The sequence below is a fragment of the Microcebus murinus genome, chromosome 13, assembly GCF_040939455.1.
Source record: "Microcebus murinus isolate Inina chromosome 13, M.murinus_Inina_mat1.0, whole genome shotgun sequence".
NCBI lineage: Eukaryota > Metazoa > Chordata > Mammalia > Primates > Cheirogaleidae > Microcebus > Microcebus murinus.
The window spans coordinates 16,840,767-16,867,232 of record NC_134116.1 but is presented as its reverse complement, the minus strand read 5'-3'; the positions used below and the strand labels follow the sequence as shown (position 1 = coordinate 16,867,232).

The following is a 26,466-nucleotide window of genomic DNA, read 5'->3' as shown; positions in this document are numbered from 1 at the left end:
TTATTTAAAATTGAGATTTTTGTATATAAATATGTATAAAAATACAGATATCCATTTTTTTGTGCTCACAAATACAGAAACAAAAGCCCTCCAGGTATGTAATCATGTTACCTTTTACAACCTTACAAAGGGAATAATAGTAGTGTGATTTTTTTTAAGAGAATGAAACTATGGCCTATCTTCTGATGTCACCATATAATAAAGCCATCATCATACCCTCATGTGGATATCCTAGACAAGAGGTTCTACATGTGGTCCCTTGATAATTGCCTAAATTAAAATATTAAAGGCCTAACAGCCTCTGTGTTGACCTTTTTCTGCCTTGCTGCAGACAGATGAGCTGCTGTTTATTAGGAAGGCTTCTTCCCACAGGTGGAGAGCTACATGAGCTTCCCCTCTTTTCTTCCCACCCCTTTACAATGTTGGGCATCAAAGTCCTGCTGTTCTCTCAGCTTCGATTCAATTCCTCTATCCTCAAGACCCCTAGGACATGCCTGGAAGTCTTAAGTATTTTGATTAGCTTTTAAATACTTCAGATTCCAAAACTTCATGATAATTTAATAAATATTCTGTTCTCGGCAACTGCTCATTTGAAAAGTTTTACATGGCTAACCTCTGTGCCTTACTGCTGGTATCAAACTGGGAGATGAAAACAAGAATCAGCGATGTACTAACTAACTTGTTGGCTGGTTAACAGCAATCAGGCTCTTCAAAAGAATATTTTGAACTCGTGCTATTTTTCCCCCCATGAAAATGGCAAAATCAGAACTCTAATTGGGGCTGTGTCCTTATAAAGCAAAGCCGTGGGAAAAGCTGTGTAAACATTAAAGCCTCAGGGGACTAACAGTAACAGAAAATAGTGTTTTACAGTTGAGAGAGTGAGGCAAAAAAAGAAAGTGTTGCAGACATGAAAGGCCCAGGCTTGAGTTCCTATGGAGGGAGGAGCAGGCTCGACCAGGGATTCACTTGGGCTCTCAGAAGAGTGCAGGGAATGTGGTTAGCACGGGCCTCATCCATGCTTTGCTGCAGCTGGAAGACACCATCAGAGAGCCACAAACGCATCCTGTGCATCCTGGCATAGTGATGCAGAAAGTTGGTTTTTGTTTTGGTTTTGTTGTTTCTTAGATCCTTCATTTAGTGGCAGAATAAAAAATACATGTTGTATTGCATATTAATAGATCAAGATCATTTGGTCTCTATGTATTTTTTAGGTTGTTTTTCTGTTTAAGCTGAAATGTTATTTGAGATTGAAATTCTCTATCCATTTTCTCCGTGAAAATTAAATTTGTGGTTAAAAAAAATATCTGCACAATACGAGTCACTTTCATCTTTTTTTCCTTTTTCTCCTAGGTCCGGGTTGACAGTGGCATCCAACCAGGAAGTGATATTAGCATTTATTATGATCCTATGATTTCAAAAGTTAGTTTGATTTCTTAATGGATTCTTTCAGTTTTCTTCTGTAAAAACAATGTACATATTTAAAAAGTCAGAAATTGGGCCTTAATCTGAGTCATGTACTGTAATTAAACAATTAATTATGCACTGATATAAATGTGAAAGCAGAGCACATTTTTTTTCTTAAGAAAGAGAAAATCCAGCATCATGTTAGTTTGTAATATTCCCTCCTCCCCAATCAAATCATACCACCAGGCACACACATAATGATAATAATGATAAACATTTAACCAATGGTGCCAACCCAACTCATTGCAGTGAGAAGGAATTAAGTTGCCTTTTTGGCCATTACTGAAAATTGCCTGAGATGAAAATATGAATGGCAGGTAATATCAAGAGGTTGGGCTGATAAGCAGTGTTTGTTAGAGTACTTTTGACCTTTTCTCTTCACTTTTACCAATTACAAATTAAGTAGATTTGACATAACTTTTATGTGAGAGTAAGAGATGTGTTTTGCTCACCTGTCTTTTTGAAGTTTGACTTCCAAAATAAATGAACAATTCTACTTAAATTTTTAGATCTTTAAAGTCTTAAGACCTTATAAAATGTAAAATACTGTAGTAGTTAAAACTGTAGATTTTATTTAGGAAATCTTGTGTTCTCTGAAATGTTAGACATGTTTTGAGGAATGATTTCTTTATGAAACCCTATTTCTCAAGATGGTGGTTTTTTCCCAACTATGCTTTTTCATGTAGTTGTAAACAAACCATTTTTTATCTTTCTTTTTAAGTTTTTGCTCTAGTATTCTTAAAACAAATTTTGGGTCTTTTGTTTATTAGGAAAACATGATTTAATTTAAAAATTAAAATACATAAAAACATTATAGATTGATTTTTAAATAGATGTGATTCCATTTTTAGATTAATATATTTCTGTTAATAAAAATGGCCTACAAATTAATTTTCAAACTGGCTTGATATTGAAGAGCTAATAAAACATACTAAAATAATTCCAAGCTACAAATTGACTAATGTAACCACCAGAAAAAATTTTAATGAATAGTGTTATTTTATTGCTAAGTTATATGAGGTATATATAAATAGGCACTAAATCATATAGAATAGTAAGACCTTTCTGTTTTCTTAATATAAATACCCTTTGTTTCTGGGCTATATTATGTATAAAACTGTGAATGATTCTTAAGATAGTCTTTTTTTTCTCTCACTACTTTTATATTTAAAATTTTACTCTTTTTGTTATGAAAATGTTAGCTATTTAGGGTATCAAACTTGGAACCCAGAAAAATAGGAAAATTAAAAAAAAATCGAATCCCACCACTACCCTAGATGTTCATATACTCTCTAAATATTCACTTTTTTTTTTGAGACAAAGTCTTGCTCTGTTGCACTGAGCTAGAGTGCAATGGTGTCATCAGAGCTCAACTTCAAACTTTTGGCCTCAAACCATCCTCCTGCCTCAGCCTCCTGTGTAGGTGGGACTACAGGCATGCACCACCACACCTTGCTAATTTGAAAAAAATTGCTTTTTGTAGAAATGAGGTCTCACTATTGCCCAGGGTCGTCTTGAACTCCTGGGCTCAAGTGATCCTCCTGCCTTGGCCTCCCAAAGTGCTAGGGTTACAGGCATGAGCCATGGTGCCTGGCCTTATATTTTGATACATTTCCTTTTAAATTTTTGTTATATTGTTTAGTTTTGTCAAATTGCTCTTTGCAGTGATAATGAAATGTAGATGAAAAGCCTAAAATTGCTTGATTCTAATATTTATATACTTAAAAAATTTTAATTGACATATTTTTTGGTTAAAAACTGAACCACCGTGAAATTTCAAAAGATATTTTGGGAAATCTGTTATGAAATATTTTAATTTTTACTGGAATGAATTATTTAACATAGAGATAGACATAAATATATAGATATATTTGTTTGCTTGCTTTTAGCTAATCACATATGGCTCTGATAGAACTGAAGCACTGAAGAGAATGGAAGATGCACTGGATAACTATGTAATTCGAGGTAAAAGCAAACATTTTCAGTCCTGATCCATATTATATATGGCATCCAGTACTAGGAAACAACCTCAAGATTTACTAATGAGAGAAGTCCATGGAACATTTCCTTATTATGTGTTCAAATAGAAATAAGAAAAGCTTGAATTAATTAAACTGACATACTAAGTATAGGTGTTTCATTTTCCTTTGCAGTCCTTTACATATGCATCTTAAGTTATTTAGTTAAACTTATGATTTATGATCTTTCCTAGATGAGCATCTAGTATTTTGTGGCTCTATATTGTATGTGAAATAAGAAGCTTCAGAATAAAGAACCATTGGTCAGTGCAATTTTATACTAATTTTGCTATATTATTGTTGATGGTTTGTTTTATATGCTTGTTTTTTTTTTTGAAGTAGAAAACTTGAAAATGTATGGTGATATAAAGCATAGCAACTTATATTTCATTAATTAGGGGTTGAAAGAAAAGCTGTTTGTTTCTGTGATTAGAGCAAATTATAGACTGTTTCTAGGAAATGCAATTTTATTACTTCGTGTACAAATATGATAATTCTATTTTTTTATTTTTTGTTTAAGCCAGTCAGATTTAGCAGTGAGGGGGAAATATGATAATTCTAATGCCTAACAAAATGCGATTCTATTAGCCTTTAGAGTGTATAGTGAAAACTGAATTAGCAGCCATGATAAATAAAGCAAAGTTATGCTTATCCCTTTAAAGAATAAATCATATTCTAAATTTAATTAGAAACTTTCCATTAGTAATAAAAAGATTACTTTAGCCCAACATAAATTATCATAAAATAGTGGACTTTAATATCAAATTCAAAGTGTAAAACATAAGTACCCTTTGAATTATGAATGAACAGCATGGGTATGAGAACATTCCATACGAAAGACTGGCTACTATACAGTTTTCTTCTTTCCTCATGGTTCACTGGATGGAACAGTGAGGCTGGGAGGCTAGATTTGGAGGCTGAAGAGGTAGAACAGTGGTGGAGTGTACTGCACAGCCCTCTTAAGACCAAATGGAGCTTTTATGCAAATTTCAAAAGGCCTCTCTTGGAGTGGACACAGCTTTTAGGTCTTTGGCAGATGGACTGGAGCTTCGTGTGAAATAGAAAAAATGCTCTGTTCTCAGGGCACATCCTGGTCCACAATAGGAAGCCCAATTTAGCCGTGGAGCTTGTCAAGCCCTTGCTTTGCCCCTTTGGCCAGATGCCTTTGTGTGGTGAACAGTACTTATGGCTGTACAGTAGCATTCAGGGTCATTTAGTGAGTGTTTTTGTACATCTCCCTTTCCCTGCTTATTTTCATCTAATAACAATTAAATTGTGTAATCCACACTTTTCTTCATCTTTTCTCCTCTAGTTTTTCCCCTTGTTAGATCAGGAGCAATTTTTTTCCCTTCCTTCCCTTTTAGCATCACCCCTTTTTCTTCCCATTTGTTAACTAGCAAGTCATGGTGATTCTGTCTAATCTCATGTGCTAGTGACTCATCCCAATCCACTAAAGGGGAAAATGTTAATAATAAGCTTTTAAGTGATCCTAGATATAATTTTTTTAAAAATCAGCAAATCAATATCCAGAGCATCTAAAAACTTGAAAAATTCCCTTTCCTTCCTCTCTAATTTATTTTCTATTTCCTTTTTTATCTTTGATTATAGAGTATGTACTGGCATTATAACTTTGCTGTTTCTGATGTTTTAAGTAACATATAAATTTTCTCTATATATTGGTTATATATTTTCTTATAGAAATATTATTACCCCAAATGTCACTTTAATGAATGTTTGGGACACATGTCTAGTTTGGATGTTTGTCTATCTATGTGCATTTAATTATACATACATTGACATAAATAAGTTACTTGGGAACATTATTCTTGGAGGACTTTAAAATATCTGTAAGCATATTCTATGGGAGCTTTCTACTTTTTTTTTTTTTTTTTTTTGAGACAGAGTCTCACTTTGTTGCCCAGGCTAGAGTGAGTGCCATGGCATCAGCCTAGCTCACAGCAGCCTCAAACTCCTGGGCTCAAGCTATCCTACTTACTGCCTCAGCCTCCCGAGTAGCTGGGACTACCTACAGGCATGCACCACCATGCCCGGCTAATTTTTTTTTCTCTCTATATTAGTTGACCAGTTAATTTCTTTCTATTTATAGTAGAGATGGGATCTCACTCTTGCTCAGGCTGGTTTCAAACTCCTGACCTTGAGCAATCCACCCGCTTCGGCCTCCCAGAGTGCAAGGATTATAGGTGTGAGCCACTGCGCCCAGCCAAGTTTTCTACTTTTTATCTTTGATTTCTTTTCTTGTGGTTGTTGAATTATTAGACTTTTGTTTAAATCAAGTGTTACTCTAATAAGCTTGAAAAATAAATTCATGAGTTTGAGACTGAGGAAGAATATTTTGTCAAATCATATCTCTGTTAAACTTTGATATAAGACAACATAGTGGCATGGCATCTGGGCAGTTTGTCAAAATATTAGATTAGTATTGGTCCCAACTAGAAGCTATTCTTCTACTCTGGCTTCTGAAAGGAATATATTATCATATTTTTGGAACACACTTTCAAGTATTATATTTAAATGAGCATGTTTTCCACTAATTTAGTTACTACACATATAGGCTCATCAGTTACTATATTTTTTAAGTAACTTAAATACCAAATAGGCTTGCCGTTATTATCCTAAGTTTATATGTATCACATATAAAAAAAAAAGTATTTCATTGTGCAGATAGATTTTTTCCAGGTTTAGTCTGAAATTCTGATTTGGAATTATTGCAATATAGAAGAAAGAAACCAAACAGACCTGGGTTCATATCCTGTCCTGACACCATTTAGTAATTATGTGATTTTTGTGCAATTACTTTTTCGTACTGAATCTCATATTCCATGTTTTAACAATGGAGTAATAGTTTCTGCCTTACAAATTAGTGGTGAGGATTAAATGAGATTAGGTGTATAAAGGGTTTGGCACTATACTGGCTTATATTGTTCAATAACTTTAGGTCCCATCTTCTTTTCTCTCATGTCGTAATTGTAAAACCACATTATTTAATAATCATAAATCACATTATCAATCAGTGATGCAAAACTTACTAAACCATACATAAATAATATTGAAAGCCCATTTTAAGGCATTTCCAGTACTGTGCTTTCATTGCACACTGCTCCAATAGTTCTGTAGAGTATTTACCACCACTGCAATAAAGTATTGTGTAATTAACTTTAAATGTTGGATTATTGTATAAGGATATTAGTTACATGGCATGGGGGCACTGATGATGGCCTTTATCTCATTTGCATGTGTATTCCTAATGTTAAGCCTGTCTGACACATGGTAGGTGATTAATGAATGTTTGTTGAGTGAGTGATTTCCTATCCCTGATTTCAAGGAGTTTTTAGTGTACGTGGTATGAGAAACACATGAACAAAGAAGCATCATATCACTTTGTAGTTGCTGTAGTTGGGTGAAAAAATATAGTGGGAGTTTAAGGAGGCGGGCAGTATATCTTTCTTTTCTCTCCTCTCCCTTTTGGTCCTTTGAAAGGAGTATGAGTACTGACTTAGGACTCACAGGTGACTTTTAAGAGTATCTCACTTTGTGCTGCCTTCAAATGACCTGCAGAGTGACAGGATTTTTTTAAAAGACTGGTAACTTACCGTGCAGGTGAAATAAAGGGGATGGGCATCTTTGGAGTGTGACTTGCTGTGGTCTTTTGGGAAAATAATCTGGCATTAGATGTTAAAATAAAAGTACATCCCTTTCGACCCAGCTGTTCATCTTTCGGGAATCTTTTCCTATAGAGTTAAAAGGCAGAATTGTGAGTTGATGTCCACCAGGACATCTACAACAGCATTGTTTGTAGCAGCCAAAATGCTGACCAACCACAGTGTCCACTAAATGCATGAATGATTAGATAAATTACAGTGCATTTTTTTACTATAAAATACTATGTAGCTGTGATGTGGAGGCATGTCCCTATATGTATTGTTAAAGTAGAAAAGCATTTTGCAGAATAATCTGCAGTACATTCTCATATTACTTAAACTCCCTTTCTACCCTAAAATACTTTTAATTATGTTTGGCTGAGCACAGAGAAAGGTGTGAATGTATACACATCAGATTTGTTTTTTTTTTTTTTTTAAATCCCAGAGGATTTATCAAATAGGGTTTTTCTTGATACATTTCCCCTGGACTTTCTGTTTTTGGTACTTTCAAACCTAGAGAAAAGTTGAATGTATAGTATGGTGCACACCTATATACTCTTCACCTAGATTAATGGTTAAACTTTAATGGTTAAACAAATTGTTTAACCATTTCTCCCTTTTCTTCCTTCTTTCTCACACTTCCTCTTCTTCCTCCTTCTTTTCTTCCTTCAATTCTCTTCTGTTTTTTTTTCTCTATTTGAAAGAAAGTTGCAAGCATCATGACACATCACTCCTAAATACTTCACCATGCATCTTATTTGAAAGATCATGTTCCCATAAAACCCCAATATTATTATCACACCAAAGAAAATTAATAGCAATCTAATGTATTGTCCATATTCAAGTCTCCCCAGTTGTCCCTTAAAGTGTCTTTTTAATTTTTTTTTTTTAACCCCATTAGTCGTCTAAAGTTTATACAATGTCTTTGGTTAGGTCTCTTTAGTATCTTGCCCTCTTTTGTATTTCATTTCATTAATTTTTAGAAGAGTCTGGGGAGTTGATTTGTAGAATGCCCCACATTCTAGATTGCAGGTGTCAGTGTTGGTCCAGCTGAAGGCACTTGGGAAGTAACTTGAAGGAAGGGGGTTGTGGTTGGAATGAAGTATTGTTTGAATTGGTGATTTTGAGTGTGGCCTGGTTATTGAGGATTAGACGATTTCAGGATGTGAGAATGGGACTAGATTATTTGGATGAGATCCAAAGAATTGAGAGCTGAGCATGTTGCATGGGCCACCCACATAGGTGACAACATGAATTAGGATTGGAAGAAAGATTGTGGGTCAGGTAACAAATTCGTTAATGAATATTGGGTTGTGGCATACATGTTGACAAATGACAAGGAATTAAAGAAGAATTTATAGCCCGATAAACCGAGCCTCAAGGTTAGCAGAAGTTTCTTTAAGGATTAGAAGAGGTCATATTTTAGAAGTGGCAGTGGATTGTGAGAAAGTGCCTGAGGGCTGCGGGAGAAGCCTTTAGGTTCTTGAGGGAATTGAGTTTTTTAGGTGAGGGGAGGAGGTGGATGGAATGTTCCATGACAATACCAAACAACTGTAAACCTGACTAATCTGGGAGGAGCAATCTGAACAGATAGTGTAGAATGGCTTGCAAAAGAGGGAAGAGGTATTTCAGGGAGGTGAGGGTGCCAGCAGAGGTTTCAAGGATAAGGGGAAACCAGAAACTTGTACTTCCAGTGATGGATGCAGAATTCCTGAAGTATCCTGTGGAAAAGTGGTCTCAAAGGCATTCTAAAGGGGCTGCCTCCATCCACTTCATCTAAATAAGATGAACTAATTATCATAAATGGAAAATACTTTTTTCTCTTGATTCTCAACCCTTCTGGGACCAACTGTGGGGAGTCCACCTTAATGCCCACAAGCAGTTCTCTGCAGACATGCACAAGGTATCCTACAATTCAGGTCAGTTCAGTTCTGACACTGTCTACCTGGAGTAGTGTGAGACCCACAGATTGAGGGCTGAGTCCCATAAGACTGCCCCCACTTCAGATGCTGCTCACAAGTCCCAAGTTGCTGCCTCCACTCTGACTGTCTATAAATTGTTAGTTCCCACATTTGCTTCCTCAGGTTTCACGGTTCATAATAATTGCTCACAGAACTCAGGGAAACACTTTGCTTTCTATTATTGGTGTATTATGAACAGCCAAGTGGAAGAGAAGCACAGGGCCAGTTGTGGGGGAGGGGTGCCAAGTTTCCATGCCCTCTCCAGGTGTGCCACCCTCTCAACAGCTCATGGACCCACCGCCCCAGAAGTTCTCTGAAGCCTGCCCTTTAGGTTTTTTATGGAGGCCCCCTTAGGCAGGCATGACTGATTCTATCATGGGCCATTGTGATTAAATCTTCCTCAGCCCCTCTCTACTTCTGAGGTGTGGTGGGTAGGGCTAAAGTTGAAGCCTTCTAATCTCCAGGTTGGTTCCTCTGGCAGCTAGCCACCCTCCCTCCAAGAGTCATCTCATTAGCATAACCTCAGGTTTGTCTGAAAGGAGCTTATTGTGATGAACAAAAGACTCCTTTCATTCCTCTCAATCAGGAAATTTCAAGGGTTTTAGGAGCTCTTTCCCAGGAACTGGAGACAAAGACCAAATATATATTTCTTATTATGTCACAATATCATGGTCCCCTCCCTGCTTAAAACCCTTTAGTATCTTCCCATTGCCTTCACATGGCCTGCAAAATCCAGCATGAGTCTGTCCGAGGACTCATGTATACCTCTTTCTTTCATTCCCTCTTTTCCCTACTTCATTGTTTTCATTGCTCTAAGGCACCATCATCTGCTCACCTGCAGACCCTCCTGGGCAGGCCTTGGTCTGTGTCTGTGTTGGAAGTGATTGGGGAAGGGGGAACAAGGTAAATGGGGTTGGAGGGGTAAGACTTCTTTGATTATATATTTTCATATGATTCTTTTAGATTCATGTTAATATTTATAAAATTGTCAGCATTTTAGTGGGGAAAACTCAAAATGAAATACAAACAGAAAGAAATGGACAAGACTGTTGTATATTGCAGATGAATAATATAATCATGACAAAGGTACAGGAAAAAAATAAAACTAATCGAAATAACTTTAACAGTATCTTTACTGTGTACCCTCGGTCCCAAGACAAAATATATAGAAACAAAAAGTAAACTTTAGTTAGTAGGTTTGGTTTTCATAGTTTATGACTTAGCAGTTTTGAAGCCAGTTTATGTATATTTTGGGATTGAGGAAATAAATACATAAATTGTAGACAATAATAGCCAAGTTTCTCATTGTTAGAGAAGCCAGTTATAGATGTGGGAATGCCTAAGGGTATAATGAACCCTGTGGTGCTGGATTGTGACTGGGTTCACTAGTGTGAATTCATGAATTTTAACTTAGACTAGTAAGTAGGTAAGTACATGTTTGTGTCTGTGCATGTATACATATGATCTATCTAGCTAAGGATTTCTCACCTTGGCCCTCTGGACATTTTGAGGCAGCAAGTTCTTTGTTGTTGGGGGTGCTGTGCTATGCATTGTAGGATGTTTATCAACATCCTTGTCCTCTACCCACTAAATGAGAGTAGTGTCTAGTTGTGACAACCAAGTATTTCCAGCCATTGCCATACATCCCCTGCGGGACAAATTCCCCTTGATTGAGATTGTTGCCCCACTGAGAGGTCATACTAGCATTGATGCCCATAGTTTGAGCACACCAAGCACCTAGATCTTGTTTTCTAAATACCATTGTCCTGTAAATGGAACCAAGGCTCTGTGATAAAATGGCCCATTTCAGGAAGAGCACAAGATGAGCCCTAAACACAAGATGTTTAAGTGAGAAAATGCTAAAAAAAAAAAAATAATAATAATTTGTCAAAAAGACACAGCTAGCTTAAAGGAGCTCCCACTGGCCAAATTTGGGAAACCATCAGCAAGAAAATAAATCATGCTTTTAATGGATTATAATCCATGGAATAAACTAAGAGCTCATGAGTTAATACTGACATAGACTGGTGAGATAAATGGGGGAAAAGGCACAGCTCTTCCTTCTAGTAGATTTTTAACTAATAAATGTAGAAAAATCACCATTTGGCATGCACCAAGTTGTTTAGGTAAGAATCATCAATGGATGCAAATATTTGCGGGTGAAAATATGTGAAACAGATACTGGCATAGTTTCCTAATATGTCCACATAAGATACTTACTCATTACAATGGGAAAATGAGTGCTGTTACAACAGGGAAGACTGGTGACTTCCCTGTGATCAAGTGATCAAAATTAACCAACTGGTAATGGGGCAAATCAGCACCAGGTCCCTCTTGATAGAATGTTGTGAGAAGAACACAACATCAATTCTATGATATTCTTGCCAAAAATGTGCAACCTGAATATAATCATGAGGAAACATCAGACAAACCAAATTGAAAGACAATCTACAAAATAAATGGCTTTTACTCTTCAAACGTGTCAAGGTCAAGAAACACAAAAGTCGAACAACTTCTCAAGATCAAAGGAAACTAAAGACATATGACAACTAAATGCAATGTGTGATCCTGCGTTAGATCCTGGACCAGAAAAAAATGTTTTTCTTTTGTAGTAAAGGTCATAAGTGGGACAATTGGTGAAACTTGAATAAGGTCTGTAGATTAGATAATGGTAATATCATCAATGTTAGACTTTTCTGATTTTGATCCTTATACTGTGATTACGGAAGAAGCTTGACTTTAGGAAGCATACACTGAAATATTTAGAGGTAGAATGGCATCTTGTGTGCAGTTTACCCTCAAATGTTTAAGAAAGAAAATTATGTGTATTATATATACACAGAGAGAAAATTAGTGATAAACAAATAAATATGGTAGGATGTTATCATTTGGCAAATATGGGTAAAAGATATACTGTAACTCTCTGTACTATTTAAAATTTTTTCTTAAATCATTCCAAAATGAAAAGTTTAAAATGGAAGAACATCCCGTCCCCTGCCCCAAACATTTGAAGAATAAAAACAGAGAAGCCCTTGAGATTTTTCCTTGTATATTATTCATCTGGCTAATTCTAAAGGGTAGACAGGTTAAAAACTTGCTTTATGAAGGGCAGGAAAGGAATGACAATTTACTGTCTTGTTTGGTAACTGCTTAAGTGTTCAAATGTGAGTATTTTTTTCCTGAGCTGATTGTGAGCTTTTAAGACAGAGAAACTTTAGAGCAAAAATGTAGTTTGGGTAAAGTTAATTTCTAAGTCTTCATGAAATAAGCAATGCTTTCTGGCCCCCGTTTGATCCTGGCAGCATGTGTAGCTAATGTCTGGGCAGTGTTTTGGAACCAGCAGGTAGTCAGGAGAAGGCTGCTCCTAGGGGCCTCTCTTCTGTGGCCTGGTCATGATTTCCCATACAGATGGGACCTGGTGAACTTTGGCAGAGGTCATCCTCAATTCCCAATCTAAAACTCCCAGTCATAATTTTTATGAGTATGTGATTAATAATATCCTTGAAGTTATAAACTAACTCTCAAAGAATACCTCCACTGTCCACTTACTGTTTAAACAAGGATCTGTTCAAATAGCATTGTCTTTCCTGGGATATGGAAAGAAATAAACCAAATGCAAAATGGTAACTTTCAAATATATACAACTCTTTTTAATAGTTTAATGATTTTTTCCCAGCTGTCTGATCTTTTGTGCTTTAGGTATAAAATAATTTTCTGATTATTCCAATTTTGGCTTTAGAATTAATGTACAGTAGTTTTTGGAGCAGTCAGTTGAGGCACCTAGATATTAGTTGTCTATCATGAACCATTATTTCACTATATAGTTCTTAGGAAAGAAAAACAGATAATGATTTGATTTTGCATAGTAATATGTAATCTTTTATTCAGAGAACATTAAAGAGAAAATGTTTTTGTATTTTAATTTTATTTTTGAAACATTTAGTGAGATAAAAGTCTATATTTTCATGCTCTACTTACTAATCAGGTAGAAAGATTTTAAAGTCCATGCTTCATTTATGTGCTTGAATGGCTCTGCTCTTTGATATTTAAATGTAAATGAATATTTGCTTATAGTTCCTGTGAATTACATATTCTAAAATCAATACTTATTTCAACTTTGAATATGGAGTGAAAAATATACCAGATCATTTATCTTGTAAAACTGCATGCATTTTAATTTTTTGGATGTCATCAGTCATGAATTGATCACTGAGCATCCGAAAATCTTTTTTTTTTTTTTTTTTTGAGACAGAGTCTTGCCCTGTTGCCCAGGCTAGTGTGCTGTGGCATCAGCCTAGCTCACAGCAACCTCAAACTCCTGGACTCAAGCAATCCTCCTGCCTCAGCCTCCCGAGTAGCTGGGACTACAGGCATGTGCCACAATGCTCGGCTAATTTTTTCTATATATTTTAGTTGTTTGGCTAATTTCTTTCTATTTTTAGTAGAGACGAGGTCTCACTCTTGCTCTGGCTGGTTTCGAACTCCTGACCTTGAGTGATCCTCCTGCCTCGGCCTCCCAGAGTGCTAGGATTACAGGTGTGAGCTGCCTTGCTGGACCAGAAAATCTTATTTTTGTCCCAATTATCATTAACTATTTCTGAAAGCTATATTGTAGTCTACTGAAAATAGGATATCATTCCAACTGATTTGACATTGGCGACACACAGAGCTAGAAAATGTATACGAGTACCAGGCTGTGATAGGAAAGCCCATAAAATTATTTAATAAATATGAATATTAAGGATATAAGCTAACAGTATTTTTATTTAACTAGGGGAGGGAAGAGATTATCTTGCTATCTTATTTATTATTTGCAAAAAAACTTGTAAGTTGAAATATTCTGAATTGTTAATTTGTACATAATGACAACTTTTTTTTGAAATTACTGTTGCACCATGATCTTCTAACTTTCACCCTTTCCAGTCCTTCCCTTAGGATCTTATTTTTCCTAAAACTCCAGTCATTATAGTATGTGAATAAATTGTATATTGCTGGTTTTATTTTGCATTTCCCCTTTCTCACTCTGTTGTGGGTTCCTTTGCGTGGATGTCCACCCCCATCGTCAGAAAACGTCTGGATTCTGATGTGTACCTTCTAATCTGCCTGCTCTTCTGATCTCTAATCATTCAGACATCATCTCACAGGCATCTCAAATTTAACTTGCTCGCATGAGTCAGATGTTTTCCTCTCAACACCTTTCTTCTCTGCAAATGGTACCTTCTCTCATGTTGCAGAGCAAGAAATTTGGGTGCTGTGGTTATCTCCCATCCTTGACATCAGCCCTTGTCTGCCTCCTGAATCTCTCTCAAGTCCAGCTACTTTTCCCATCTGTATTGTCAGCGTTCTGTGGACCCCTGCCTTGCTGTTTTCATCATGTCTCTGCAGTTGTCAGCCAAGGAATTCCCCCATCTTTCCTCTTGCCCCTCTCTAATCCCTTTTCCATGTATCAGCCTGTGCGATTCCTGCATAATTCTAGTCATATCTGCCCTCCTTCAGTCATTCTGGTTGCTTGGGACAGTGAAACCTTTGTGTGGCCTGTCAGACCCTGAATGCACCTTTGACTTTTCTGCTGCATCTAGTACCCCTCTCCTGTGCTCCTACATTTAAGCCATGGTGTCCTTTTAGTCTTCTCCACAGAAGTACCTGGTGGTGACCATATGCTTTTTAAAACAGTGAAAATTCTTAAGCACTTTAAGTTCCTCCATAATAGTGCCCAAATTTCAACTACTCATCTCTGGGTCCTTTTGTGTTTTTCTCTGGTTTCTTTCCCAGCCAGGAAAATCTGCGTAGGTTATAAATGCTTTCCTCTTCCTGAAACACCACAGCTGCCGTTTCCTATGCATGTGCACCTCTCTGGCAAACCATGTCCCTTTTCTTCTTCAAAAGTGCTTTAGTTTTGTCTATTTGTGAAACATACAATCAAGGGATTAATTTCCCTTATATAGCCTGACCTCTTTCAAGGATCCTTTAACACTTTTGCCTACCTTATTTGTCTTTCTAAACATCCTAGTATATTGCCTTCAGTTGTTCTTTATTTTTATTTGTCCAAATGCCACCTATAATATGGGTAAATGCCACATTTTTTTTCAATGATTCCTTAGGTATATTGATGTCTTCAGAAGTTTCTTACACCTTCCAGTACTTTCCACATAAAGAAATACTTATTTATAAAAAGCCCTTAGAAACATTAGTTATTAGATATGGGCTAACTCGTTACCCATGGAACAAGCTTGAGATAGTTGTGCATTTCTCACAGGCATGTAGTATAAAAATGAGTGTATGTGTATGAAATAATTTGTGATATGTATATACTCTAATGATCTATTATGATATATGTGATAACTTCTTCCATGGAATATTTGTATAGCTAAAGGAATATCATTAATGTTTGAATTTGGAAGTTTCTCTAAATGATCTAAGATAGTTTGGATAGATTGAGAAGTGGCTTTTATAAAATTTAAATACATAGTGTCTTCTGAATCAGGAACAGAGATGCTCAGAATTTTTCATACAGTTGCATATGTGGTCTAGTATAAAGAGATGCATAGAAAAAGTCCTGGAAGGATGTACATATCAAAGTGTAAAGATTGGTTAGCTAAGAGGTGGAAAGTCATATTGAAACAGTATGCCCTTCTGCCCCATGCTCGTACATTAGGGTACAGGTTTGCCTGCTATAACAAAGATTTCTGAATACAGTGGTATAAATACGTTAGAAATTTACTGCTCATGTAGCATTCATGGTTCATGCTCATGGAGGCCAAGTGAGCTTCATGAGGTCATTCAAAGCCTGACACATACACACACCCCATCTTGATGCTGCACTTCATTTGCATTGCTAAAGCTGAGTTCCTGCTACATCAGGAAGCCCAAAGTAAGAGGGAAAGAAAGGAAGTCCAAGCAAGGGACTTTTTAAATAAGTTAGTGACTCAGGACTTGGATACATCACTTTAACTTATGTTCCGTTGTCTCAGAATGAGTTTGTTATGTCTAGCTATGAGCTAGATGGGAAAATGGAGTCTGTGTCTGGCTGGTCTTTTGCTCATCTAAAACTCTGTTATTGTGGAAAAACGAAAAGCAGGTTTTAGGATAAACTAGCAATCTATCACAATAAATCTCTGTATTTTAAAAATTGTTTATGTAACTTTTGTGATACAAAATTTTAAGTAATTTACTCAGTCTCTCTGGATCAAAATTTTCTTGTTTTTATGGTCCCTTTGTTCTTTGTAGTTTTCTTATTCTATAACTAGTTACTCAAAGTTTCTCAAAAGCAGGTACCCTATTGTGTGTTCTCATTTTCCTTACCATGATATCTAATTGCTGCACAAGTAATAGGTGTAAAATAAATGTTGATATAGATAGATTGGCTTGCTCAGATTAAAGGGCTAGCTGGTAAATGTTTTAGACTCTGTGGGCCATACGGTTTCTGTTACAACTGCTCTACTCTGCTATTGTAGCATGAAAACAGCTGCATGCAAACAATGAGGCTGGCTGTGTTCTAATAAAACTTTACTTACAGAATAGGTAGTAGGCCACATTTGGCCTACAGACCATATTTTGCTGATCCCAGCCTTATATGAGAGTTATACCCTCTAAATACAAATAGTATGAACCTAGATTTGAGAAGTTCCATCTTAACCAAGCATGAACCTGGAAGGAAGTTAGGTAGGTCAGTGCTGAAGCTTAGGATGCAGTACAACTTTTGTCTTATGTTTTATTAATTACATTTTTGTCTTATGCTCTGTGTTTATTCTCATGTAAAAGGATAGTAATGTACCTTTTTGAGTGCCTAGAATTACATCAAGCATTATCTCATTTATCCTGCTGACAATCATGCAAAATAGGTTCTATTATTGTTAACAGTTTACTAATGAGAAAACTATAAAGCTCTGAGAGTTTAAAAACCTATAGAAGATAAGAGGTAGACCAGTACTTGAACTTGAGTGTCTGATTCTCTGCTTACTTTATAATTATTGTTGTAAAAGTGAGGATTCCATGAGATTTGAATGGCAAAATCAGACTTTGTAGGTTTGTTATGCAGCATAGTGGTACCGATTAGAATCATACAAAAGTGGGCCAAAGAAATTGGAAGGAATGAACAAACTTCTATTAATATTTATTGCCTCTTCAGTTAATTTGTGCTGCAGTCACCTACTCTTCTTGTGAAAGCCTGATGCAATTCCTGCCTTCCCTGGTGGTTACGTGCTTTCTCACATTTCCTTTTATTCCCATTTAACATCTCTGTAATTAAGATGACCAAGATTAAATACTCCATTCCTCATAAAACCTTTTTGTATCACATTCTCAACATTTTTAAAATCCCTCTTACGGCAGTTACATATTTTGATTTTACAGTTGACCCTGGAACAACACAGGTTTAAATTGTACTGGCCCACTTATGGATATTTGTCAATACATGGAAAACTTTTTGGAGATTAGTGACAATTTGAAAAAACTTGCAGACAAACCATGTAGCCTAGAAATATCAAAAAAAATTAAGAAAAAGATACTGTCATGAATATATAAAACACATGTAGACACTAGCCTATTTCAAAATTTAAATCTATTATAAAAACTTAATATTTATCAAAACTTAGGCACACAGAGACCATATATTGTGCCATTCACGTGAGAAATGTAAACAAATGTAAAGATGCAGTATTAAATCATAAATGCATAAAATTATATATATACTGTACTACTGTAATAATTTTATAGCCACCTCCTGTTGTTGTTTAAGTGAGCTCAAGTGTTGCAAGGGGGGGGGCAAGGGAAATATACATAACCTTAACATTTGTACCCCCATAAAATGCTGGAAAAAATAAATTAAAAAAATAAATAATTTGAATAATAAAACATTTAATGTTAATTAAAAAAAACACCATGTGATGCTGATTATTTGTATGAGCAGTTCATCCATATGGTAGATTGTATGTCTCAGTAAAAAGCGATCCCTCTTGGTTCTTGAGTACTTTTCATCATGTTTATAGTGCAATACCATAGACCATGGATAACACTACGGGGCCCATATGAAATGTCACTAGTGATGCCGGAAGTGCTCCCAAGAAGTAGAGAAAAGTCATGACATTATAAGAAAAAGTTGAATTGCTTGATATATACCATAGATTGAGGTCTGCAGCTGCTGTTGCCCATCATTTCAAGATAAATGAATCCAGTGTAAGGACCATAGAGGAAAATAAAAAAAAGAAGGAAATTCATGAATTAGTTGCTACAGCCACTCCAGAAGGCATGAAAATCTTGTACTTTTTGCAAAATACCTTTGTACCGTGCATTGAAAATGCAACTTTTATGTGGGTACAAGATTGACATAAGAAAGGCATAGTTACAGACTCTAACATGATTTGGAAAAAAGTGAGGTCATTATGTCACAACTTAAAGCAAAAGGAACGTAAAGGATTCAAAGCTGGAGAATTTAATGCCAACAAAGTATGGAAGAGAACCCTGATAGAACGTAAAAGTCTGAAAAGATTATACCATCAAAGATGCTATCATTGTCATAGAAAAAGCCATGAAAGCCATCAAGTCCAAAACGACAAATTCCTGCTAGAGAAAACTGTGTCCAGGTGTTGTGCATGAATCCACAGGATTGACGACAGAGCCAGTCAAGGAAATCATGAAAGATTGTGGATGTAGCAAAAAAGGTGGGGGTGGGGGTGGGGGCAGTGAAGGGTTTCAAGATAAGAATCTTGGAGAAATTCAAGAACTGATAGCCACCACTCCAAAGGAATTAATGGAAGATGACTTGGTGGAGATGAGTGCTTCTGACCCAGTGCCAAATGATGAGGAAAAAGACATAGAAGAAGTAGTGCCAGAAAGCAGATTGACATTAGACAGTCTGGCAGAAGGGTTCTAATTATGAAGGACTGCTTTTGACTTATTTTATGACATTTGACTTCTTTTATGATCATTGTATGATATGGGCCCAATTAAAGCAAATGATGGAAGGAGGATTGTTACTGTATAGAAACATTTTTAGAGAAATGAAAAAGCAAGAGTCAGATGAATTACAATGTATTTCCATAAAGTTACACTGAGTGAGCCTGCCTCCCGGTCTCTCCTTCCACTTCCTATACCTCTGCCACGGCAAGACCAACCTCTCCTCTTCCTCCTCCTCACTCTACTGAGTGTGAAGACAGAGATGAAAACCTTTATGAAGATCCACTTCCACTTAATGAATAGTAAATACATTTTCCTTATGATTTTCTTTTCTTTTTGAGACAGAGTCTCACTTTGTTGCCCAGGCTAGAGTGAGTGCCGTGGCATCAGCCTAGCTCACAGCAACCTCAAACTCCTGGGCTCAAGCAATCCTCCTGCCTCAGCCTCCCAGATAGCTGGGACTACAGGCATGCACCACCATGCCTGGCTAATTTTTTCTATATATATATTAGTTATCCAATTAATTTCTTCCTATTTATAGTAGAGACGGGGTCTCACTCTTGCTCAGGCTGGTTTTGAACTCCTGACCTCGAGCAATCGCCTGCCTCGACCTCCCAGAGTGCTAGGATTACAGGCATGAGCCACCATGCCCGGCCTGATTTTCTTAATAATTTATTTTCTCTGGCTTACATTATTATAAGAATACAGTATATAATACAACATACAAAATAAGTATAAATTTATTATTCCTGGTAAGGCTTTTAGTCAACAGTGGTATTTAAGTTTTGGAGGAGTCAAAGTTATCTGTGGATTTTTGACTACTAGGGAGTTGGTACCCCTAACCCCCATGTTAGTCAATGGTCCTGTACTTTGAAATAGTCATTATGTACTAGGCTCAATTTTTTTCTACTAGATTGCATTTCTGTCTGTCTTTTCTATTTCTCTGTTTCTCTCTCTCTCTTTTCTTTTTTATTCTTTCTTTCCTATTTATTGAGGTATATTTGACATATAGTAAACTTCTAATATTTAAAGTATTTAATTTGTTGAGTTTTAACACCTGTGAAACCATCACCACAATCAAGAAACTGAACATTTCTATCACCTCCAGAAGTGTCCTCATGGCCTTTGCAATCTACCCCCACTATACCCATCCCTATGTAATCATATGGTCTGCTTTCTGTCACTGTAGGTTGGTTTGCATTTTCTAAAATTTTATATTAATGGACTCATACAATATGTGTTATTTTGAGAGTCATCCTTGTTATTTCATGTATCAGTGACTCATTTCTTTTTTGTTTCTTACTGAACAGAATTCCACTGTACAAACTCGATTTTGTTAATCTATTAACCTGTTGATGGACATTTAAGTTGTTTAAATGTTTTGATTATTGCAAATAAAGTTGCTATTATCCTTTGTGGCTAAGTCTTTGTATAGATGTATGTTTTTATTTAACTTGAGTAAATAATTAGGAGAGAATTGTGTAAATCATATGGTGAGTATATGTTTGTTTTTCCAGAAACTGCCAAATTGTTTAAAAGTGTATGTGTCATTTTATATTGCAGACACAGGGTGGGACAGTTCCATTTGTTCTGCATCCCCACCAACACTTGCTATTATCTGTCTTGTACCTTTTTACTACATAAATTGGTGTGTATGGGGTGGTGTATGTCATGTTTTTTTCCCTGATGATAATGATATTGAACATCTTTTCCTGTGTTACTGGACATTTTGTAAAATGTTTGTTTAGATCTTTTGCCCATTTTTTTTACTTGATTTGTTTGTTATAATTGTGTTGTATATATGTTCTTTATATATTCCAGATACAAGTTCCTTGTCCAGTATATGTATTCTGAATATTTTCTCTCCATCTGTGGCCTGCCAATTAATTTTCTTAACTGTATCTTTTGAAGAGCAGACTTTTACATTTTGATGCAGTACAATTTGTTCATATTTTTATGGTTCATGGTTTTTGTGTACTATCTGAGAATCTGTTCCCTATCTCAAAGTAACAAATTTTTTACCCCTATATTTACTTCTATAAGTCTTAAAATAGTTTTAGGTTTTACATTTAGGTTTGTGATCCATTTAAGTTAATTTTTTGTCTATGCGGTGAGTTAGGGTTGAAGTTCATTTTCTTTTTTGCTCAGATAGATAGCTGTTTGTTCTTCTACCATTTATTGAAAAGGCATTTAGATCCCCATTGAATTGACTTGGCAATAAGAAGCTTCTTAAGTTTATATTTATTGCTTTTATTAATACCTCAAGTTTGGATAGTCTTTGTTGTTACTTGAAGTCAAGGAGATAAGTAATCTTACATAGTTTGTTCTAGGTCATAGGACACTGATGATAGATTTCTCTAGATTATATGAATTCAATTTTTCACTGACTCCTTGTTCTCCAACTCAGTCAGATATCATTTCGTTTTTAGGTGTTACACATAATATTGCTTTACTTCGAGAGGTGATAATCAACTCACGCTTTGTAAAAGGAGACATCAGCACTAAATTTCTCTCTGATGAATATCCTGATGGCTTTAAAGGTTTGTATGCATTAAAATGTTTTAGTGTATTAAAGTTGTTATTTTTATACTTTATCCTAATACATAGTTTTTTCTATTTTGAATTTAAGGCCTTGTGGCTGATATTATTCTTGATTTATTAGAATTCTTAGAGTATCCAAGATTATTGATATTCATGATTTTGAGTGTTCATGAGTGACTCATGCGTGTGGTAATCTGCAATTTTGTGGAGTGAGGAATTCAACTATGTGGAATGTTCTGTGAGTCTAGCGCTTTGAAGCAAAACATATAGGCAGATCATTAGCATACCTGGTTTTCTGGCTTCTGAAAGTCAAGTCAGATTTTTATTTTTTACTGATATGGGTATACACAGGAACTCTTCTTTAATGACTTAATAAAAGTTTTCTTTTTGAAAAGTAGTACTGAAAATTTCAGAACACTGGATGCCAGTGCTGTTAATGAAAAATGAAGATAATGAAAAAGAAGATAATGGTTTTTATTTTGAAAAAATGAAGTTTTGAATAAAGTAATGAGCAGAAATGTGAAATTTAACACGTCAAAGTTGTCAGCAAACGTTTCAATGTAATAGAAAAATTGCTAATCAAGTGAGAGACAGAGAAAACTCTGAGCATTGAAAAAAAACATGGTTAACACAAGATATTGAGAGACCAACAAGACTTAGATGAGACTTAATAGAAATGTTGATACAAATGTCAGTTGAGAGCCAGAAGCCTCTATATTCATTTCTAATGAACTTAGGGAATATGAGGGGTTAGATATTCTCTCATGAATTTCAACTGTTCTTTTTATCCATTTAAAGTGTTTTAGTATATGAAATGACTCACATAGTCATGGCTACTATTTCCCATTCTTCTTCTTCTTCTTCTTCAGATTACTCTATTTCTCCTTTCCTATGTGTCCCCCAGATCAGATCTTAGATATATTAAACGGTATCATCTTTGACTGTTTGATATATGTGTCCAAAAGAGACAGCAGGAAGTGGCAACTGAAGTTAATCCTGGATCTTCTCCATATGTTGGAGGCCAGGTCATTTTGCCCCTTTGGGGTTACCCATCTGCTTCCCATCTGTCCAGCTATGCAAGGCACTATTCATAGGCAAGTGCCTATTTTTATGACTGCCTTAAAATTTTTTGTTATATGTGTTATCCCACATTTATTTGTAGATTAGGAAAGTTTTACAAAATATTCTTGGACTTAAACTTTAAAATGATTGTTTCCAAAATTTTAAAAATAGGATGCACAAGTAATTATTCTTTTGAAGTTTTTAGATTCTGATATTGAAAAGCTGTTTTCCTTTGATTATGAAAAGTAAATGGAAAATGAAGATATTTTTATTCTGAAATAAATGGAAAATGAGGAAGAAGATATTTTAAGAACTATAATTTCAATTGGCCTCTAATGAATATTTTGGACTTATTTCTGTGATACCTGGCTGTACTTCAACATTTATCCCCATCAAAATAAGTTGTCAGGCCAGGTGCCTTGGCTCACACTTGTAAGCCTGGCACTTTGGGAGGCTGAGGCAGAAGGATCACTTAAGCCCAGGAGTTTGAGATTGCAGTGAGCTATGATGATGCCACTACACTCTAACCTGGGCAACAGAGTGAGACCCTGTCTCAAAAAAAAAAAAAAAGAAAGTAAAAAGAAAGGGGAGGGGAGGGGAGGAGGGGAGGGAGGAGGGGTTGTCAGAATTATTTCTTCTGAAAAGTTACAGATTTTTGGTAAATATTTGATCCAGCACAAAAGGGCATGATGAAACTTCTCTTTTTCCACTGAATTTAATCAAGTATTTCTGTGCCTTTAAAAGTAGTGCCATGGGAGAGGGAGGGAGGATGGGAAAGAAATAAAATGAAAAAATAAAAGTAGTACTATTATATTTGGACTGAATTCAGTCATTAATGTCATTCAACAAATAATTGATATAGGCTGTAGAAGGAAATCAAAGATGAGTAATATATTTTCCCTGCCCTTAAGAAGCTAGCATCATGAGAGAAATAAGCATGGAACTAATGGCACTATATGACCGAGTAAAGTAAGTGCTAAGTACAGATATAAGCAAAGTAGCGTGAGAGCAGAGATAAAACCATTTCCAATTTAGGGAATTAATAACGGCTTCAAGTATGAGGTGGTGTTTTAGACTATTGCAGCACCTCCTCAAGGACTCTGCCCATGGGTGATGGGGGTGCCATACTGGCTTATGAGAGCCATGTGTGCACATCTTCATAAACCATCCTCTTTGATGTAATGTTGATGTTTGAAATTAGCCATTGAGAAAGAATTTACTGTAAGGAAATTGGCAAATGCTACACATTGGGGCATTTCTTCTCTACACCCCAGTTGGTTGTGAAGCATTTACCAACAAACCACTGCCTAACACTTTGACCTGCATATTGACAGCAAACAGAGCTACTAGTGTAAAAAGGAAAAGAATTACCCATTTAGGGAGGAAGACCTAGAAGAATCCCTGAGAAGAGGTGATGTTCAGTTTTAGAACTATTGGTATGGGAGGCAGATGACTGTCCTTGCTGAAGAATAAGAAGAACACTTAAGGATATTAAATTAGGGGAGAAAGACTAAACCAGGCGTCCTCAAACTATGGCCCTTGGGCCACATGCGGGTGTTTTGCCTGTTTGTTTTTTTACTTCAAAATAAGATATGTTCAGAGTGCATAGGAATTTGTTCATAGTTTTTTAAACTACAGTCCAGACCTCCAACAGTCTTATGGACAGTGAATTGGCCCCCTGTTTAAAAAGTTTGAGGACCCTTGAACTAAACACTGTAATTTTGAGAAATACAACATTTCAGCAAATTAGAAGATAGGATGGTCACTACTAGAAACCAAATTAGTGACCCAAAGGAATATGTGGAAGAAGTACCTCAAAATATGTAGTAAAAAGGTAATGAGAATGAAATCATGAAGGAAAGGATAAAATACGGAGGGAAGATCTAAAAGATTTTACATGTAAATGAATAATAGGAGTTTCATGAAAAGGAAAATTGACAAATGAAGGATAATTTTGAAAGAAATAATAGGAGAGTTTTTTTTTTTTTTTTATTCTTAAGAAAGCCTTGAGTTGTAGGAAAGACTTGCTGACTTTCAGACAGGATTAATGGAAAAAAGTAACTGCTCTAGGCATATCAAGAACAAATAATTTAAAGCATCTAGAAGAAAAAACAAGTTATAAATAAGGAATGTATTGTGGGATCATCTTCATACTTTGTAAACTGGAAGTTAGAAAACCTTAAAATATCTGCTATACAGGAAAGAACTTGACTCAAGAGTACTATACCTAACTAAGATATCTTTTCATTTGTTAATATAAAAAAAGATTTTCATTAAAGAGGGGTTCAGAAATATTTCACCCTTTTTGAGGAAATTGCTGACAAAAGTACTTTACCCAGTTTTGAAGTAAAGATGGTAGCTTAAATATACACATTTTTTCCTACCCCCCAAACTCACTAACTTGAATTTTTTAAGAACACAAACCCACAAGGAAAAAGACAGGAAATAGCATATTGGAAAGTGAAAAGCTGAAAGATGATTCTTAACTGACTTAGTAACCTAAGAAAATTAAATCCTAAGCTTACAATGGGAAACACTGAGAAGTATTAAGAGCCCATTGACACTGTAAAACCCTTCAGAAGTCTCAATACTTACTAGCTCCAGGTACCTTGGGAAATTCCTGAAGCTAGGACCATCAGCCTAAAATCTCTGTAAAGTTTTCTTTGCATCCTCTCTCTTGCTGTCTTTCCCCCACCCTGGCAAAAGCTTTGAGATTATTCTCTGTAGAAAACCAAGAGACACCAGGCATAGTTGGACAGAGTTGAGGGACATGGGCCTACTGAATGTGGGGATGTCCTTCCCCCAGCCCTTATTCTCCAGTTGAATCCCAGAATGCTGACAGGCAGACAACTGCCCTTAGGCACAGTAGTAGAATGTCCTTCTCTGAGAGATCTAACCAGCCTAGTGAAGTGACCTAAAGATTCCCCCACGAAGTGATCCAGCCAGATGACCCTACACAGGAAGCCAGTGGTCAGGAAAGCCAGAGCCCTCAGAGAGAGAAAATGCAGGGCTCATAATCAGGACCCTTCTCAGCATTATTCAGTACAACTCTGCCTTTAAAGGGAACTGCCACATGAATATTGAAAATAAATGCTATAACTGAAACCACTTGGGAAGAACACAGATCGGGCTTCTTACAAATTGTGTCATGCAAATGAGGATGGCTTGCAGCATGAGGTTATAGTGGCATATCACAAAGTTTGTAGGTGTTGCCACATGTTTTTGACCTCTGGTAATTACTGGTTTAATGAGCAAAGGGGAGATAATAAGCAGTGTTTTAGGGCTTGGGGCCTTTGTTTGAAATTGTTCCCCCAAAAGCTTAAGAAGGTAAGGGATAATTATGAGGAGGAAGTTGAAAAACTTTAAGTCATATACAGAGCCTGTCAGGTCAAAGGTAGTGAGTGATCTTGGTTCTGGGAGTACAGAGGCCAACCTATGTCAAAAAGCCTACGTAAGCCTCCTTAAATCAACAGCTGCCATTTTCTCCAGCCATTTCTTCACGGACATTACAGTAGAGGTGATAAGCCTTAATACCAGGAAGGTTCCAAGAGCTGGGTTTGAGAAAGTCTTAGAACTTCACCTGGGCTGAGGCTGTACTTGTAATAAGTCGGGGCGACTTGCTGCTATTGAGTGCTGGAGCTGTGTGTGTCCTGGGTGCCAGGCTGGAGGCTCTCGATCTTACTGCCACATCACTATTTGTATGCCCCACGTACCAGAATCCTGCTTTTCAGTCTTAATCAGGGTTGGGAGAGAGGTGAAAACAAGTGTCAGTTTGCAGTGCTCTGAGAGTTTACATTGGCACCTGCAAAAAGGGATAGGAAAAATTAGAGCATTTAAGTCCATACTGTGCCCCAGAGTTCATCAGTT

General features: G+C 36.2%; 1 protein-coding gene across 2 annotated transcripts in view; it reads left to right on the top strand.

The window, feature by feature from the left end:
• PCCA (propionyl-CoA carboxylase subunit alpha) overlaps positions 1 to 26,466 on the top strand; it is a 373,670-nt gene that overhangs the window by 174,747 nt on the left and 172,457 nt on the right. For both annotated transcript variants that reach the window (XR_012922419.1, XM_012751855.2), the window contains exons 15-17: positions 1,351 to 1,419; positions 3,354 to 3,429; positions 21,426 to 21,536. Coding sequence is in view for 1 of the 2 variants with exons in the window: in XM_012751855.2 (XP_012607309.1) it covers positions 1,351 to 1,419; positions 3,354 to 3,429; positions 21,426 to 21,536 (256 nt within the window). In the remaining variant the exon portion in view is untranslated. The remainder of the gene's footprint in view (positions 1 to 1,350; positions 1,420 to 3,353; positions 3,430 to 21,425; positions 21,537 to 26,466) is intronic.